The 20323-nt window shown below is 39.7% G+C and overlaps 1 protein-coding gene across 2 annotated transcripts in view; it reads right to left on the bottom strand.

Annotated features, from left to right (window-relative positions):
- FMN1 (formin 1) overlaps nt 1-20323 on the bottom strand; it is a 368992-nt gene that overhangs the window by 133788 nt on the left and 214881 nt on the right. For both annotated transcript variants that reach the window (XM_036887569.2, XM_036887570.2), the window contains 3 exons: nt 17822-17909; nt 3442-3503; nt 1467-1555 (listed from right to left, as the gene is read on the bottom strand). In XM_036887569.2, the coding sequence (XP_036743464.2) occupies nt 1467-1555; nt 3442-3503; nt 17822-17909 (239 nt within the window). The remainder of the gene's footprint in view (nt 1-1466; nt 1556-3441; nt 3504-17821; nt 17910-20323) is intronic.

Genomic DNA, 20323 nt, shown 5'->3' with positions numbered 1-20323 from the left:
CAGCCACACTGGCACCCTGATCTCTGACTTCCTGCCTCCCAAACTTTAATAAATTTCTATTGTCACCCAGCTTAGGGCACCTTGTTATAGCAGCCTAAGTTAAGGCAGTCTTCAAATACTCTCCATGGCCTTGTCAGTGTCTAAATAGCTGTTCGTCACTTCATTTTCAGTCATTAGCACCTTGGTGGGAATTAATTTATTATATCAGGAAACATGCCTTGGGAGTGGACCACAGGATTCATCCGGAGCAGGGGCTGGTATGGAGGGCAGCTCAAACTGATGGCCACTGAAAGGCATGGAAACCCCATTTGCACTGATTTGTAATATTCCCAGGCTTCGTGAACTCATTTGGGGTTAGGGGGGTTCCTGGCCTACGCTCCACATGAGAACAATTCACCTACAGTCACCAAAATCATCATGAAGGTTTATCAGTAACAATAGTCCCCTGCCCAAGTCCTATAGAGATGTTCCCCAGACTGCAAAGCCCGAGAACTCCAGGAGAGGGGGGCACTCCAGGGAGGGGCACTCCAGGGGGAGGGGGCACTCCAGGGGCCCAAGCTCAGGGCAGGAAGTCTGCAGTACAAACCACAGTCTCAAATGTCTCAAGGGCTGACTTGCTACCCTAAGCCTGCCACTCAGTTTCCTCTCTGTGTCCTACCTAGCCAGTGCCTTATCTCCAGGCCTCGAGGGCTGGCCTGCATTAGACACAAAGTACACAAGGCAGCAAGAGCAAAGGAGCCCTCTGTCCACTCTTGGCCCACTCCGCATTCTCACAGTGTCCTGGGCCACGAAAAGCTGTGGGGGGAGCCCAGGGCCTGTAGAGCTTATCTGTGGTTTGCAGACCCCAAGAGCCCAGCCAAGGACAAGAGGCACTTGATTAGGCATTAGAATTCTGGGTTTCCAGAGGGTGTGGAATGACACCCCAAACTGTAGAGAGACAGACTTGAGCTGGTGAATGGAGAGAAAAACAAGCACCTGCTTAGGGAGGATGAAAAGCACATTGAACTGGGGCAGAGCAGGAGGGGAAGTTTAGGGGAATGCTGGCAGATTCAGGCTGCCCTTACTGGATTTAGGAAAACCAGTTTGATTTCTGTGACTCTGACACCATCTTTTTACCAGCATCAGCAGAACCTTAAACAGAGCAATGACTTCGTCCTTCCTCAGTCATCCTTCTGGCCAGAATGTTTAGTCTAGGAGGAATTAGCAAATTGCTAGAAAAAGAAGGAGAGTCATGAGGGGTGGGCTGAAGGGCTGAGGCGCGTTCTAACCAGCAGCACAAATCTCCCAGCTGCTTTCCCGGGCAGTCAGGTCACCCTGCTGTGTGCAGTGGGTCACGGGCCTGACGGGGATGCGACTGAGCTCACTGCACACTTGGGACGTGAGCATTCAGAGCAAGTGTGGGGGCCAGAAGACAGAGACTGCGCTTCTCCTTCTGGCAGGACAGGAAAATGATCACGCCTCCTTACTGCTCAGGCTTATCCAGCAGCTTCAGTTCTTCTTCTTTTGATGTCTCGTAATACTTCCTTATTTTAACCAGTTCATCCTCTTGTGCTCTCTGTGTTGAAACAGAAACAGAACATGACACCAAGAACTGAATAACGAGAATCTGTCTAGAGTAACATACCTCAAGTTGTGGCTTCTGGGCCACCAGTGTCAGCATCACCTGTTTCTAGTTAGAAATGCAAATTATCGGCCCAGGACTGGGGCCCAGCAAGCCTTCCAAGTGATTCTGATGAGTCTGAGCATCAGACTGATTTGAGAATCACTGTCTAATACAAATGGTCATAACAAGTGACCCTAGCTGAACACAGAAGCCAGGATATTTGATTGCTACCTTTGGGTCCCCTGTAAGCAGGTATCTGTCAGGTTGTGCTTAGCTTTTTTCTTCCTGACCCTCAGAAGAGCCCTCCTCACTGATGTAGGCTCTTGACTTTTTTATTTCTAGTTACCATCTTCTCTTTTTATGAATTTTATAAGCATTCTTTGTACCATTTCTTGTGGCATATAGTCACATACTTTCTCAATTTATCCAACTCTTTCAATTGTGTGCAGCTTACTTCCACTGTGAGCTAACAGTACCGACCGACCATGTGCACAGTTCCGAGCCCATGGTAATAGTAAAAAGCATCTAGGAGTTCCTTTGCATTTTACAGAGTCCTTCAACATCAATTATTGTATTTTCATCTTAGATGACTCCACCAAAATTACTCTGAGTACCTGGTAAAGGGCTTGACTTGGAATCTCTCTCCTCTGACACCACACTACCCTCCAGGTACTCAAATATACTGTGAGCTCCCAAGGCCTGGTCTATGTGCACACCTTCTTGTCTATTAATGAAAGCCTTATGGACGGAATTGTGAGAAATTCCCACCCAGTGGTACTAAACAATTCCTGATGTATATAAAAGACATTAAAAATAGGTGGGGGAACTGGCAATCCCACCAGGTTAGATTATCAAACTATGGAAATTTTCTGTAAGATACTTAAGGTCCCAGGGAACATAATACTGAAATGAATAATTTTTTGAGCTTGTTGACCATCGCATACTATAAGAACTACAGGCAGTTTCCTGGGAAATACCATTACTTCAGTAAAGACAATCTGGTTCATCTATGTTCTCACATCCTAACAGAGTCAGTGACCCAGAACAGTTAACAATTATGGAATTCTGACTCTCCTGTGTCATTTTTGCAGGACAGCCTGCCAGTTTTTGCTGGTCATTTCCACAGATAACCTAAATTTAAAGACCATCTATGTGTATAGTGCTGTTTATTTTCAAAATACATTGCTACTGTTACATGTATTAAATTCTCTTTTAATACTCACAGAAAGTTAGGTAAAGTCCATTATAATGCCCATTGTACTGATATCAAATAGGCCTAAGGGGTTTAATTGGTCCAAAGTCACTCAGCAGTCAATAGGAGAGGGGAACCTCAAACCCAAGACTATCTGGCTCTAAATCCAAAACAAATACAACCATTCTGTACTACGTTTTACACTTAATGCCATGAGCTCAGGTAGCTAAGAGTAATCATACAGGCTGTACTAGCGCTGGCATTCCCCAGAGGAAGACACCCCCATTAAGCCAGTAGCTGCCTTCATTCACTCTGATAGCAAGCCACAGGGCTGGGTTCCGTGGCACAGAAGTGGTCTTCACCTTGAACTGCCCTCTCTGCAGGTGTGAACTCACCTAACCCAGATAACACAGTGGGCGTCAGAGCCTGATGCTCTTCTCATGCTTACTCTCATCTAAGTTTGCATTTCTGCGCAATGATCTCTTCCTGCTATGTCAAAAATCCCTACTACCAAAGAAAGGGAATGACTCAGGGATTTTTGGGGTGCTAGGAGTCCCAAGTAACCACTTTTGAGACCTTAAAGGTTTTTTTAGTTAGGAAGGATATGAAAATCTGGAAACTAGTTCTGTGGGTCTTTGGTACTTACATTTTCATATAAGGCCGCCAGGGTCTCCAGATCTACCACAGAGTCATCCACATTGAAAATGGCTGCCAAGCACCCAAAAAGAAAGAGAAAAAAAGGGTAAGGGGTTTGATTAAACTCCCCACACTAACATTCACTCCCCATTTAGCTTCCAAGCAATACGATCTTGCATTTCTTACACAAGTTGTGTCTGTCAGCACGTTCCTGCTCCCTTTCCTCCTGCTCCAGGGGCCCCATTGAAAAAACTAAGATGGCTCCCACTGCTGGCCTGAGCCTTGGCCCTGCCTGGTTTAATTCGTCAAGCTCTGCATCCTTTCTGCAGTTTAATTTAGGCTCCACGGGAGAAGTGTTTGTGCTTTAAAACTAAATCAGTTTGTAGGTTTGAAGCACAATTTTAAGTCTTTCTTCCCGGCTGGTAATTGAAGAGATTTAGTGCCTAATGCACCAGAACTGACTCTTGCCCATTACCAGGAAGAGGGAGAGAAAAAAGACAATGTTGGCAAATTAAATGAATTCAGGCATGTGATTTCAGGCACCTTTCCATGGCCACTGCTAACATCTTGTTTGGATTAAAAAGACAAGAAAAAGCAATAATTGCATCAGTGGCAAATTAAGATTATGGAAACCTCCCATGAGCGAGTCTTAAGGCAAATTCTCATTCCCATGATTTTGTTCAGATTCTACTTGTTCTCTATCTTAAGTAAGTCATTTAGCTGTAAACTAATATGCTTATGGCTCCATCTAGTAGATTCCTTCCCGTATACACTGGGATACAAACATTGAGACTGTAAAGTCTTAATGGATTTGGCAATCAAAGTGTTTGAAATAGGCAGCTCCACATCTTTAAATAATTATTCAAAACTAATAAGGTTTGTTCTCTCAACCTTACCTCCCTTCTGTGACTTTACATTGTGAAATTAACCAGCATGCTAGTAAATTTTCTCTGTGGCAGGCTAATTAATTTTATTAAACCAACCAGTGATATTTAGAATACCTTAAAATTTTGCTCCTCAACCATTATTCTATTCATTGGCATTATAGCACAGTTTTTGGACGGGGTAGGGTTCAAGGTAAAGGGCAGGTTCTTCTATAATTTAGAATCATATGAACCCCTTTATACAATTTTAACAAAATCAATTAACTGAGCTAAAATCATGTAAGTTCACAAACACCAAGAAATGTACTTAAAATTCCTTTGCAGGCCACCTTCTCTAATTTAGGAGTTAATCAGCAAGCTATTCATAGATATGTGGGGTGGTGAGAAAAGAAGAGGTTAACATGCTAGTGACAAAGTCAGTCATTTCAGATTCCACCAAGACAAAGGAAAATTACCCTTCTGAAAAGGCCAATCTAAAACCACAAAAGAAAAATGTAGTTTGAGGAAAGAATGAAAGAATTTACCCTCCCAGCATTGTTATTTTTTGAGTGGGGATGACATGAATTCACTCATTTATTAGATAGAGCATGCAATTTTACATGTTCAGTGCTTTAAAAAGCAAAAAGTGCCCAGGAACGTTTATTTTATGTAAACTCCAATATTCTCCTACAAAAACCAGCCAGCAGGAATGCAGTAAGAAATGGTATAAGCCTAAAAATAATATATCAGGAAGGTGTGCTTCTAAACTAATCATACATCTTTGGCATATATATGTACTACAAGCTTAGATATAATCAAATAATCTTAACTTATGAGCAAGAAAATGAACTGTGGACTTTTATTCCTAGCAAATAAATATTTCATTTTTAAAAATTAACCAGTCTGGGTACTGAGACACAGTTGACCAGGTGATATGGTCAGTTGGATCCCCACCAGCGTGCTAGGAGCAGAAAGAAAACACCTAGGGAGGACGGGACCCAAGAACAAGCATGGGCTCTGGGGACATTTATGCACTCATGCATCCATCCCTTGACGAAATGTTTGCTGAATGTGTATTAAGTTCTAGAAACTGTTCTAAAAATGCTGTGATTATATAAAGCAAGAGTGCATAAGATGTGCAAAGCACTTGTTCTCATGAAAATTATATTCTAGCTTAGAGGTCAGAAAATAAACAAGTAAATAGTTTCAAGTAATGGTATACTATGAAGAAGGTAAAGAAATGAGAAACATTCGATAGGATGATGGATGAAGGCTTCTTCAGGGAGGTGACATTTAAGCTAAGAGCTGAAGATGTCAGTCTGTGAATGTCTGGGAGAGGAGCACTGCAGGGAGAGGTAACTGCAAAAGGGAATTTCTTTTTCTGAGGAAGGAACGAGCCCGAGGTACAGAAAAAGACCAACATAACTATCATGGAGGGGGAAAACTTACTACGTGATCCTGGCAGGTTAAATTGTCTGAGCCTCAGCGTATCTGTAAAATGGGTTTAATACCACTAACTGCCAATATTAAGTGTGATAATATGTGTGCACATAGAGCATGGCCTGAACTCAAAATGGTACCAATGAACTATGACTTATGATTTTAAATATACACATTGCTAATGTGTTTGAATGCTTGTTAATGCCTTATCTCCTTTAACATCTGGAAAGAATTAGAGAAAGAAGACAGCAACTACTTAGTAGTTTGTGCTATAAATGAAACTTTCCAGAGTTCTTGAGTGTTTCAGAGAGCAGTCATTGCTCTTAAACCCTTTCATTCTTTTAAAACACTATTCGAGGCACAACTTCAGGAAGTATTATTAATAGGAAAAGTATATGCACAAATAACTCTAATTACAAAAAATAATGTATCAAGTGTCTTAAGGGAAATACAGGATACCTTTGGGTCCATTCAGAATGTTGATCTAATTTTTATCTCTAATTTCCATCATTCCCACCCATCCACCTTTCATCATACCACCAAAGTTATTGTTTTAAAACACAGGTCTCAAATTTTACTTTGATGTTTAAAAAAACCTCAGATGTCTTTCCTTTAAAGATTGAGTGAAGTCCAAACGCTTGGCCTAGTTATTAAGCTCACTCTTTCCTTGGCCCCAGACTACATTTCCAGTCTCATCTTCTATGACTTCCACTTCTCCCGTGCATGCTGGGCTCCGGCTGTACTGGCCAGCTTCCTGTGTCTGAGCATGCCATGGCTTCCTCCCTTCCCATACCTCATCCTCCAAGGTCCAGGTGAAAGGTTTCACTGCTTGATCTGCACACCATTAAGTCCTCACTTTCTTCCTCCTCCGTGGCACTACACTCAGATTTTATAGAGGGTAGAGACAGTCTATTTTAAGAACCTGCACTATGGTCTCTATATAACAGTTTCCCTCTAGACTGCAAATTTATGTCTGTGGATGAGATACATGCTACAGGAATCCCAACGAGGGAGTCCTTTTCTGCTGGGTGTCTGGGAAGTTTCTTGATAAAGAGAACATGGAGCCTTGCAAAAGAAAACACAGAGGCTTTAAAAGGGGATAGGATTTTGACAGATGAAAACACGACGGGTGGGTGTCTAAATTAAGGTCATTTGCCCACCCCCATTTGTCCCTGATAAAAAAATCAAGTTTTAGTCTGCAGAGTTGCAAAAGCATGTCCCCACCCACACACTCAGTATACACTGCTTGCCTGAATATTCCATATAAAAAAATAATTAAGTTTAACAAATGAATTTTCTCATTTTTATGGAAAGAATAAGGAAAATACCTTTTCCCTCATTCTTAACCTTAAAATGTTTAAATAGCAGTATCATCTTAGGGGAAATGGTTGTGAGTAAAAATTCAACTGTTATCTGGTTTCAGGTAAACACCTGAAACACTCAGTTACTAATCTCCATTAATTAAGCCAAATTCATTCCAAGCAATGACAATGTGCAAATTTATGACAAGCGCTATTGAACATCAACTAGAAGGATGTGGACATTCCAAGTAAAAGCAGCAGATGCAGAAAGGGTCATGGGATGCACAGGCAATGGTAGGTAGTTCAATTCTGGCTTGAAGATAGCATTAATTAAATACAGTTTGGAGCAAGAGCTTGTGGAATGCTGAATGTCATGGTGAAGAGCCTGTAATGCACTTGATACACAGCAGGGAGGCATTGAGCAGTCATGAGTAAGGGAGCAAATTGGACAGAGTCTTATTACATAGCATAGGTCAAAATTTGGAAAGACTTATTTAGAAACTATTCCAGTGGGCAAGAGGTAGCAAAAAGCTGAATGCTGTGGACAAAAAGAAAAGGACAGAGAAAGACACAACAGAATAGTATCAACTACCAGCTCTAGGACTGAGGAAACTGAAGTTACAGCTACTCTAAGGCTTTACACCTGTTCGGGGGACAAGCTTTGGGCCCCCCATGGAAACAGGCAGAGGAGCTTAAGAGCTGGACAGCTTGTTGGTCTTCCCCCAGGACCTAGGGATGCAGTGAGGTAGAGGAAAATGACTGCTCAAGGAAGAAGTAAACAGAGAAATTAATTTAGGGCCAGGTATTCCAGTGAGGTTTCTCCTCTTCATGTAAGGATCTTAAAAATAAAACAAAAAGGTAAAATATAATTCAGAGTTGGAAGAAGCACTATGAAGAGATCACCTGGTTGAGCCCAGGAGTAAGTAAATTAAATTATTTCTATCCTACAGAGTGACCAAGGAAGGTTATTGGTTAAAGGTCTAAAAGGTAGGAAAAAAAAAGGAGAGAATAAAAAGTCCTAGGGCTCCTCAGAGAATAGTCATTCATGGCATAATTGTGCCTCCTATTCACTAAAAACAGTTTAAGTTCCTACATAGGGCCAGAATCAGTACCTGATCATTTATTCTCCAAGTACTGGGACAGTGTACTAGAGAATCAATTCTGGAAGGCACTTATCAAACTTATAAGCATCACATGAACCCGTTTAATTAGTTAACTGATGAATACAATGTAGAAACAAATCAGTCATTGATTAAAATATTTTTGGAGTTATCTAGGACCAGGTAGCTCCTTCCATTTTATGCTTTAAAAACATACTCTCTTTCTCTGGCTCTCTTTTTCTCTCACACACTCACCCACACACACACCCCTTTTTAACTTGTAAGTTGAATAAACAAATACTAGCTTACACAAAGCCCTGATACAGTAATTCCAAGTAATCCTAGCTTTGGTTCCCATCTACATAAGGCTCATTATACCAACACTCCTGCACATGGTGCTGGAAAGGTGAAGTGTCAGAACCACAAAGGGGAGACCCAAACAACTCACTGCTACTGCAATATCAATCACCGCTTGTGGGTTTTACTTTTATCTCTCCCTCTCCTTAGTTATCCCCACTCACACTGTCAGTTCACTTAGAATATTTCACCTACACCTCACAATATGTCAAAAGGAAGTAGACACACGCTGTGAAAAGCTGGTAATTTTATTGGGTTCCTTTACCTTTAAAAATCTGTTACTTGGTCAAGTCTGGTTTCTAGGCTCCTTTTTCACAGGGAAATTGAGGCAAACATTTTTATGTGGTCCTCTGGTGCCTGCTCTGTACTCTGAGAATTATATACACAGGGATCATTAGAGTAGTGTTTCCCCCATTAAGATATAATAACCATCAGCAGGGACAAAAAGCAGATCAGTATCACAAATTCAAGCTAACAGGCTCACATAAAAACGATGTGCCTGCTTCAGGCACATACCCAGGGTCAGGGTCTTACACCATAGGTAAATTCCCTGTCCAGCTTAGAGATGGCTGTTCACAAGACGGTTGGTACAGAGAATATGCAGGAGCTCTCTCAGCCCTCCAGACATTTTAAACCCTGAGCACTTCTCTATCCCCAGGCCTACCATGCCAAATAAACAAAGAATGACTGCATTTGCTGTTAGAAGGGCTTCTCATTAGTAAAAACCAAGCAATTCCTTAAGAGCTGTTCTTTTTGACTGAAGGAGCATCTTTGGGCAAGAAGCACATGGAGGGCTGAGGTAGAAGCGGCACACTCCTTAGTCTGTTAGATTAGCCAAAGTAAATCTGGTCATCCAAGGTGTGGCAGATGTTGCAGACAGATAGGGTTGGGTTGGTTTACCAGGCTCTGCCTGGGGTTGGTTTTAAAAATAACCTCTATGTAGCCCATTTCATGCTTCTTTGTATTCCATAAGGAGCTGACAAGACATCTTGTGCACAGTGGGTGCTCAAAAATCGTCTGCAATGGACGACTAGATTTATTCTCAGCTCAAGAAAGCAAAGATTAATGGACTTACTTGACTCTGTTAACAGAAATGACTTTGTCAACAATGTTAACTTTCATTAGCCAGTATAAAACTCATAGCTGTTTTGCCCAAATGATGGATATTTGGGAGCCTTGATAAATACTCAATTTATAAGGAATGGGGAAAGTAACAAAGAAGACTTTGGGTTTTTCAAACTTTTGGGTAACCTATCCTCCGCCCACAAACGCCCACAAACAATTCCCCTGACCTCTACCAAAGAAAAGGCGACAATGTGAGTTCATGGGACCAGGCAGGGGTAGAATCTGAGAGCTGAGGAAAGCAGAGTGAGAATATCTCCCCACAGCCTCCCCTCCCACCAACGCCACCACTGAGAGCGAAGACCGAGTTCATGGTAACACTGGGCAAGAGGTGAAAAGAAGGACCCAGGCCAAAGAAATGTGGAGGTGGGAGAGCCTTCTCCCCAAGTCTTTTCACAGTGTTCATAGCGCTTCTATACCCTTCCTCAGTATGCCTCGCTTCTTCCCTTCTGGCCGCTGGGTCCCACCTCCAATCAGCCCAGGCACACCTGTGCAGATACGGTAGGGCGGAGCCTGGCTCTATGCGAGCTTCCAAATGAAGTGCTCAGGGCATCAATTATTAAGCAGCTTAAAGGAACCTCTAGCCACTATTACAGAGGGCGAGGACATTAATAGCTGGCATTTTGGGGAGCTTCCTGTGTGCCAGGCATTGTTCTAAGTGTCTTACATTTAATCTTATGAGGCCAGTGCCTTTGCTATTCCTAGTTTTACAGATGGTAAAACTAAGGCAGGGACTCACACAGCCTGATTTCCCAAGCTCAATTCCCAAGCTCAAATCAAATTTACCAGACTGTGACTGTACTTCTTTTATCTTCTGAAAGTGTTAGGTTATAAATAATCACTCCACCTAAAATCCTCACCACTGAAAAAAAAAAAAAAGAAAAAAACCAGTGGATCAACTACACACAATAGCCTATATAGAAACCTTGGTCTCTAAACAGCATCATATGCTTTTTACATCAATCAGCAGTCTCCCAGTGGGAACCATATAGAGGCCAAGCTATGAAAATTTCATTGTGTAGTATACACATCTATAACTTCACTGGTATTTAATTACCACTAATATTTAATTCAATTCTAATATAGTGTCTTTATATAACAAAACGATCAAACCTCAATCTTTGTTAACTATTTGCAGTTATTCAAAATAATCAGCATTGCAAAGTCAAAGAAAAAGAATTTCTAAAAAAATAGAAACCTGGAACTTTAAAAGGCATTATCTTAAAAGAAAAGAAATATAAGTATAGAATGAAAATTTAATCTAGGGTAATATAAAGTTTAATTTTTAGGAAAAGGTGCTAACAATTGCAATTTTACACTGCATGCCAGCACTGACTAAAAAGGGAAGCAAAGGCACCAAAAAATGAAGAAATCCAAACAAAAACTGCCTCCAGACACAGAGAATAACAAGTACCAAGGGAGTATGTTTTATACTATTATCTTCCATTGCCAAATGCCTGCTAATGTGTCATGTTAGTTGGTGGAGACCTTAATTCAGGATTTGATGTAAACAAGAGGCAAGTGTAAGCGACACAGTAAACAGGAGCTGGCTGGGAGGTGGAAGAAATGACAAGACCAAAGGGACACTTTCTAATCTATACCAAAAGCTCAAAGTTACTTCCATTTTATGAAGCAAAAATCCCGATGTTCGCCTAAGTCCAGGCATGCACTAAGCCTGGAGGCACCTAGGTGCCATTTTATAGGCACGATTAAAATTGTCCACGGTTCAACTCTCAAAGAAGGACACGGGCACAGAATTCACAGAACTTCCCCGCCCTCATTCACTCTCTTCTCCTTAGGGCAGTGGAATGAGGAACAGTTTGGGTTAAGCTGCTTCTGTTCTTCCATTAGTTCTGGCTCTTTTAAGCCAAAATTACATTCCAGGCAGATTGGATGGTTGCAGCCAGTTGCCTGAAGGTAAAGTACAAAGAAATGCCACCCTCTGCTTTCTGGACTCAGCTCTGAGTGAAGGAAGGTATAATGGTTTAGAAAGGAGTGGGTGGGAACCCTGCTGCTCAGGTGTCATTGACCCAGTGGGAGGAAGAAAAAGGTGGAAAAGAAAAAGGAAGTATTAGAACTCCTGTTTACATTCATTTAAAGACTTTAAAAAAAAAACCCAAAACTTGACCAATATTTAATAAGACGGTATTTAAGAACCTTGGCACCTCTGTTTAATGTCATCAGGTCATGATCACACACCGCCTGTGGTGGGTGAACTTCATACATGGCGTCCTCTCTCGTTCTTATGCTTCCAACATATTGTGATTTTGAAGGCCCAATTAAATGAAGTTTTCTGATTCTAGGTAATATAAAGTTTAATTTTTATGAAATTTTTTTTTACTGGTTTTAACTAAATTAAACTTGACAAAATAAACAAGTTAGATTCAAAAGATTCCTGCAGAGAAATCCCAGATTAAAGATAATCGACAAAAGAAAAATGGCAGAGCAGACACCAAGATTGCTGGTACAAGTTCTTCCTTGTCAGGGAATGAGTTAAAAATGACAGTCAAATCAGATTTGCCAAGACATTTACCCCCATAAATTATAATCAAATTTATCATGAGACTACTTGAAATGTGGGCTTGAATCCACTATTGTTAATAATGAACCTCACTATTTATATACTGAGTCTTGAAGTATTAGCTTGCGAGAGCCCAAAGCCATCAAAATTAGTAGATATTTAAAATTATTATTGGTCTCATTTTAATTCATATTTTTGCGTATGTTTTATGTGAATATTGGTTCTGTCATACATTTACATAATGTACATGTTTCAGAAAACCTAGCTTGAGAAACACAATAGCAAACTTTTTACTGGTAGGGGTGTGCAATAAGAATTTTGGAGACTAATTACTTTGGAGTATAGGGTCTTCTAGGCCAGAATTACAGTGTTCCTCAGGAAAGTCCTAGATGATTTCTGGTGAATTCCACATGCCTGGTCAAACTCATTATGTTTTCAACAACCAGCATAATCCTTGACAGAGAATTATAGAAATTATTAGGCAAAAGGGAACAAAGTTCAGCGGGTGTTTTCAGATCCAGGTTTTAGATGCTGGGCATATACCTAACTGGCATCCTGTTACATTTTGATTTGAGATTCCTAAACAGATAGATAATCTTTGATGCAGCTGAACTCCCAAAATGAGATTCTGGGCTAGTAGGGACTGAAGTGAAAAATGTTTTATTTTGATGTTAAGATTAAGTATTATAAATATGAATTCTGAGTGTATGGGAAATTCCAAATGAATGCCAGGAGGTTCCTGGCACTGAGTCTGTTGCAATGCATACAGAGGTTTATATCAAGAATAGTCTACAGCAATTTTCCATCTCCTCTGGGAAAAGGATAAGAGGAAATCACTAACGTGGAATGAAAACACTAATTTGCAATCATGTAGGCAGTCACTGTGTACAAGGATGCCAAATTGCTTTTAAATACAAGTCACCCAGTTAAGCAGATGGAAAACCAGCAAGATGTAAATCACTTATTTGGAGTCTCTCCTGAACCAAATACAAATTCCGTGGGTATCATGGTCCATGGTCCATCTCTTGAAAATATCCTTCCTCCACAACCAAGGCCTTGCCTTTAATCATGCAGTGCTGTAACCTTCAGTCATACAGCAATATGGCTTTCTCCTAAAAATGTCCAACACCATTTTGGGTAGACAGAAACAGATAAAGGTGGTTACCACTTGGGGGATGTATATCTCTAATCTAGCCCTATCTCCTTAGCATTAGGCTAGAATTTTCAGACACTCATTGAGCACTTTGGCTTAAATGTCTCCAGCCATCTCAGACTCAAATCATTCACAAGAGAATTGATTTTAGAATCAGAAAACTTTCTGCTTCTACCTGTGGTTTTTCTCCTATCATTCCAGTTTATGTTTTTGGCACCAATATACATATTCTTGTTGAAGGCAGAAACCCAATGTACATGTAAGTTTCTTCCCTATCACTGCTTGCATCTGATGTGGCTAACTGTGGCAATTCTCTCTCCTTGCACAAGGTCTCCTCTTCTATATTTCTACAGCCATGGCCTTACTTCCAGCCTTTGTCATATATTATCAACAATTGCAATCCCTTTCTAACAGATTTATCCACCTTCAGAATTACTTTTGTTTATTCATTCAACAGACACTGAAGATTATCACCTGGGTGCCAGGCATAGTACAAGTTGCCAGAGACACAGCAGTGAGCAATCTCTGTCTTGGAGCTTATATTCTGAAGGTAAGTATAAACAAAAACATAAGGAGATGAACAAGTAAATATTCCATGCTGTGTATAATATAAGAGAATTAATTTAGGGTAATTCAAATTAAGGAGGGGAGGTCTAGAAGGGCCTCTTTGAGGTGACATTTAAGCTGGAACCTGGAAAAGAAAAGGCTATAAACAAAAGCATCTCAGAGGGATTGATCAGTGTCTGTTCATTCAAAATGTGCCCAACATTCAAACATGCAGAAGAAGGAAATAATTTGGCCTTTTTAAGAAACCAAAGAGGACCATTGTGGTTATTGTGTAGTGTGAGGGCAAGAAAGCACAGCCAAGAGAAGTAGGAGACACAGGCTGTGGGCAGAGCACACGAGGCTGTGGAAGCCAGCCTTCCACAGCCCGAGAGATACTTTCACACCCAAAACCAGATCACAGCACCGCTACGCTAAAAACGTTGTCTCCCTGTTATGATGGGACAATGACCAAACTGAGTGCGATGATCCTCAGGGCCATTGTTAGCCTGGATGCCCCCTGCCTTTCCAGCCCTATGCCCTGAAACGACCTGCACTCACATGTAAGCTATATACTCTAGCTGTGCCTCCTTTACGCAGGCCTTCTTTCCTCAATTGGAAAAGCTCCTTCCCTGTGTGGCAACCACCATTTCATCCTCTAAGACGCATCTTAAGTTTCACAGGAGTTGTCAGGATACCACTATCTGTTACTCCATGGGCAACCCTGTCGTAATCTTGGGCTGCTTTCTACATCTCTCCTACCATCCCATGAACTCTTGAGAATGTTAAAGTCTGGATCTTACTCATTGTGGTAGTCATGGTGCCTGGTACAGAGCTGGCATTCACTAGACATTTACAGGGAAGCAGGGAGGGAGGCAGTCAGGCAGGAGGAAAGGGAGTCTTGCCTGAATGCACTGGAATGGAATACATGACACTGTGGTTCCATTTGGCTACGGTTTGGTCTATTTTTTTAATCAAATTAAATGCAAAAAAACATTTATTGAATGACTCATATATGATACATTAGCCCAATTAGTTGTCAACGATGCTTAATTCACAGATAAATTCTTAGCAAAGAAATGCAGCATTACATAAAGGGACAACCACTGACTCTGCTGCTTGTTATCTGTAAGACTTGAGGTCTGGAACCCCGAAGTCCCACTTCTTGAAAATACATTACAGGCAGTGTCTAGTGGACAACAAAGATGAGGAAAATGAGATTGCTTGTTAAGATCTGAATCAGTAAAAACTGGATTATACATTTGTGGGAGGTGACTGGACAGAAATACCCAAAACTATTATCAAGGTGACCAAGCTGTAATCTCAGCAAGGGGGAAAACAGTATAAACAAGTATATAATGCCAAGTAGAGACAAAGGGATAGGGAGGTACAATGAACATATGATAAATATGTTATAAAAGAAAAACATTCTTTTCTCTAAGTGAATACAGAAACTTTTTGGTTTATACATTAGTCCCCTGTGAGTCTGGTAAGTGCAAGTTAGTGCATCTGTCTCTGTGCACTGATGAAGAAGAATATATGATCAGAAGGCTGAAGAACAGTCTCTGAGCTGTGGTCATTTCACCAGTGTTGACATGCTCTGTGACCCTGCCTTGCTCCAACTGGCCTGTCACAGTTAGACCCCACTGTAGCCCCCCTCACTAAAACAAATGTTTTAGGCCAACATCAGCCCAGGGAGTTCTTTCATCAGGATAACAACATAAGGCCAAGTACATTCCTTTCACGACCAGACAGAGACTCAGAATGAAATATAACTGACACAGCTCAGGCTCCTATGCGACCTTCAGATGCCAGTGTCAGTCAAACAATTTTACAGAAAAATTAAGCTTGGGTGATATTGCCATATCCATCTGGAATGCATAACCAGACAAAGACAGGGAGTGGAGATGGTTTTTTAGAACTTCAAACTTGGGAGCTGACTCTGGTGGGTAATGGAGGAACCTGAAGCAGGGGAAGGAATGAACATGGTGGCCACAAGTCCTACAAGTCTGGGATGCTACAATGTTAAAGTGTAGGCTCACTTCTGATTCATGTAAGCACGCTCTTGTCCAGAACAGAATACCAGAAAAGGTCTGGGCGAACTATTCTCTTATCCAACTCACAATGAACATTCAGTCCAACAAGGCTGCAGTGCCATGGGAAGGTTTCTTGTCCTGCACTGGTAACGGGAACATCACACAGCTGGAAATACTCTTATCCATATGGCAATCTGATATGGTGCAGCAGGACATGTCTAAAAAGGAACTGAGTGAAGTCTAAGGTGCTGCTGTCGTGGTGAGGACTCATGTTCACAGTGCTACACATTGTGGTGATGAAACCAAGCACACTTGGCTTTTCACCAGGCTTCTGAAGAGTGATGATGTTAAGGACAAGACTCTGCCATTACAATTGAGGAATTCCTTTCTCATTTCAATGGTAGACCTTTTTAGCTGCCCTGTGCCCCGAATTCAAATCAAGATTTTCTGAGATTTACCATGCACATGTATATATTAAGTTCCACTATGAAGCTGAAAGAGTAAAACAGCTTATTTTTTTGTAACTCATCTAATTTAGGATATTTTTAGTTTGATGTGGAATTTTTAATCTTTGCAATAAGGCAAAATTTTAAGGCCTTAATGAAGCTCCTTTGAAAGCAAGAGTCGCGTATGAAACTCTTTCAGTTTGGGACCTATGGAAGTCTCCTGTCGTACACCAGAGTAAAATAAGTTTGAGGCAACACAGACTAAAATCTGAAGGGCAGTGTGGTTTGAGCATGCTTCCACTGTGAAACCCATGCCAAATTCTACTGAAATCCTCTATGAAAGACTGTATTACTACTCAGAAAATATTATTAGGGGTATGTCAAAATAAAAACTTTCACTTAATTGATCACTAGGAAGGGGAGTATTGTTTTCATGCAAGACACAGATTTTAAAAAGGTAAGATGGTTCTTGGTCTACTTTTCTAGGGACTAAGAAAAATATATGCAAGTAGAATTTCCTCTCTTTAAATGGCTTATTGCAAATTGAGCCAAAAATAACCAAGTTGAAATAGTGTCATTTGAAGAAAAAGAAGGGATTCAGAAACAATGATATAGCCAAGTGGATGCAAAAGGAAAAGTGTTTCTCCATAGAAGTATTCCAGCTAATGATGAAGAAATGATGGAATTAATATGTCATCATTTTGCAAACTCCTAATGATATAATGAATCTAGACAAAGATCTTTGCCAAGTAACATCATAAAGAGCCGACTGGCAATTATGTACTTCTTGATAAATATACAATAGCATTTATAAAGTAGTCTTCCACACTCAGACTAAGTCTCTAGACCAAACAGAGTTTACAGGAACCATACGGGGCAGAAAAACATAATAAATAAAATCATGGCAGTGACATCAGCAAAATCTAAAATATGAGAAACTTCTCAGGACAAATGATCTGCTCTCTTCAAAAAAATCAATTACAAAGGACAAAAAAAAAAAAAAAGATGGAGGGTACAAACCTCTAGATTAAAAGAAACCTGCAAGACACACCAAAGATAATGCATGAAATTTGTTTGGATCTTTGTTCAAATTAAGTGTAAACAAATGGATAAATTAGTGACTACATGGACAGTCAGGGAACTGGAAGTACATACAGGGAACTGGAAGTACATATTTGATGACATTGAGGAATTATTATAAATGTTTTAAACACATGATAATGGCACTGGAGTTATGCTTGGAAAGTATCCTTATCTTTTATTGGCTACCAACATTTTTAAGAGATGAATTATCAAATGTCTGAGATTTGTTTCATAATAATGTCATTGACAGAGGGAGAGTTCTGCAGATGAAACAAGAGTGAGTTGATGGTTTTCCAGTGGGTATTGGGTACATGGAATTTACTGTGACATGCTAATTTTTTGTATATTTGAAATGTTTCACAATGAAATGCTAAAAATTTAAAAGTTGGTGAGGGGGAGAGGTGGAAATGATAGACAAGACTTACCCTGCTGGATATCTTTCATCTCTAAATGCAGACTTGATATCAAGATTCCCACAGTTTGAGATCGTTTTCCATCCAGTAACTTGATGATCTGAATTTTTAAAACAAAATTAATACAAGCTTAAATAATCATGCAGTCTTTCAGAAGCATACCAAAAACATTATGATTTTTAGGGATTCTGATAGGCCACCAAAATGATGCTAGTCACTCTTCTTTAACAATAGTTTAACTTGAAAGTAACTTATCCACAACTACAAATATTTTAGACATAAAGGAAAACTACCCCAAATCCCACCAGTCTAATACAAGCACTAACATCTTTACAATATTTCACTCTGATCTTTTTATTCAAACAGTTAAGTAAGTTGTAATTGCAACACATGTGGCAATTTTATATCCCACTGTCCCACTTCTCACTGGCATGTTTCCATGTTGCTGCTTCTTAGGCCACTTTATGGCCTCCGGTCTGCTTGGCCGTGTCCTCATCTGTCCAGTGGTTTAAGGGAAAGATCACTGTGACCCTGACTCAGCTGTTTACCAGGGCTATGGCCTTGGAAAAGTGACTTAACCTCTAGGGATTCAGCTTCTTGATCATAAAGTAGGGCTGACTGTACTTACTTTGGACATTTATTCTAGAAATCTAATGGCATATGTGAAGCACTTAATATAGTTCTCGATGTAGATTATTTAAATAAAAATTTTCCCAAATTTGGAGAGTTACGTTGCTTATTTGTGCTGTTATTAATATAAATAACACAATACTTTGTACATAAAACTTTAATTTTAAACTGTTCTTTTATAAGAATATATGTGTGTATCAAAACTTCACAGTCTTTTTAGAAACACCAAATAGCTCATTGCCAATTAATGAATTCAATCTTTATGACTATTCCATGGGAATAGTTTGTGTTTCTCTAAACCTAGTAAGCCAAATCAGTTCCTAACAGGAAATCACACAGTTGCCAGTTGGGAAAAAAATATTTTGCCTCATGATAGAAATTACAAAAAAATCAATGGGAAATGCATGCAAACCTTACTAAACAGCTGTGCTTTCCCTCCCAACTAGCTATTTATAAACTTAGCAAAACAGAGTGAAGACAAGGCTAAATAATAATAAACATATACATTTATATTGGTACTAAACTAGCTGAATTATTTGCTGGTTAATAATAAGGGATAACATGAATTGGTTCCAATCAAGATTTTCTAATTGTCCAAATTGTCTAATTACCTATCTACCAATTGATCATAAGTCAATTATTTCCAGCCCTTTATATTTCCTTTCCCTGGTCAGAATAGCTACTTTTATTAGACCTAAAATATACAAAATACTTAGCTTTCATCAAGATAAAAGAACAATCACTGGCTTTTCAGTCTAATGTGTTTAATAATTTCAATATTAGCCTTAGAGAAAAATTCTGGGAGGCTACAGAATTTCAAGAATTTTAAGAAGAAATAAAGAGAGAACTTGGTCTTTTAATTAATTTTTTTATATGAAAGCAAAAGCCAAGGAGGAAGAGATTATGTATAATCAGATATTTTCTTTAAAAATGCAATTTCTGGCTATTTCTTAGAGAACATAAATTTAAATGGTTTTTAAAAGTCCAATGCAAAATTAAGAAAACCCATATAAGTTTAATGTAAATATTCAGCCATGCCTTCATTCATTCAATAAATATCTGCTATGCATCCATGTGCCTGGCATTGCTCTGGAGTATGGAGATTTAGAGGTGACTAACCCAGATCAAGTCCTTGCTCTCATGAAGTCTGTAGAGCTCAGTGATTTAAAAAGTCACTTTGACTTTCTTTCTCTGTCTTAAGATTGCTTTGATTATTCAGGATCTTTTATGATTTTGTACAAAGTTTAGGATTGTCTGCTCCATTTCTATTTCAAAAATGTCATTGGAATTTTGATAGGGATTGCTTTGGATAGTATGGACAGTTTAACAACATTAATTCTTCCAATCCATGACAGCAGACTATCTTCCCATTTATTTCTGTCTTCAATTGCTTTCATCAATGGCTAACAGTTTTCAGTACACAGGTCTTTCACCTCTTTGACTGGATTTATTGCTAGGTATTTTATTCTCTCTGATGCAACTTTACGTGGGGATTGTATTCTTAATTTTTCTGCTAGCTTGTTACTAGTGTATGGAAATGCAACATATTTCTGTATACTGATTTTTGTACCCTGTAACTTTATTGAATTTATTTATTAGCTCTAACAGTTTTGGGGTGGAGTCTTCAGAGTTTTCTACATATAAAATCATGTTATCCACAAATACTGACAGTTTTACTTCTTCCTTTCCAATTTGGATGTCTTTTATTTTCTTGCCTAATTGCTCTGGTTAGAGCATCAAATATTGTGTTGAATAAAAATGGTGAGAGTGGGCATCCTTGTCTTGTTCCTGATTTTAAAGAAAAAGCTTCCAGCTTTTCACTACTGAGTATGATACTGGCGTGGGTTTGTCATATACGGTCTTTATTATGTTATCATAACTGTG

Source organism: Manis pentadactyla, chromosome 11 (genome assembly GCF_030020395.1).
Source record: "Manis pentadactyla isolate mManPen7 chromosome 11, mManPen7.hap1, whole genome shotgun sequence".
Taxonomy (NCBI): domain Eukaryota; kingdom Metazoa; phylum Chordata; class Mammalia; order Pholidota; family Manidae; genus Manis; species Manis pentadactyla.
Note: the sequence above shows the minus strand (reverse complement) of the source record. Positions and strands in the feature narration are given on the sequence as shown.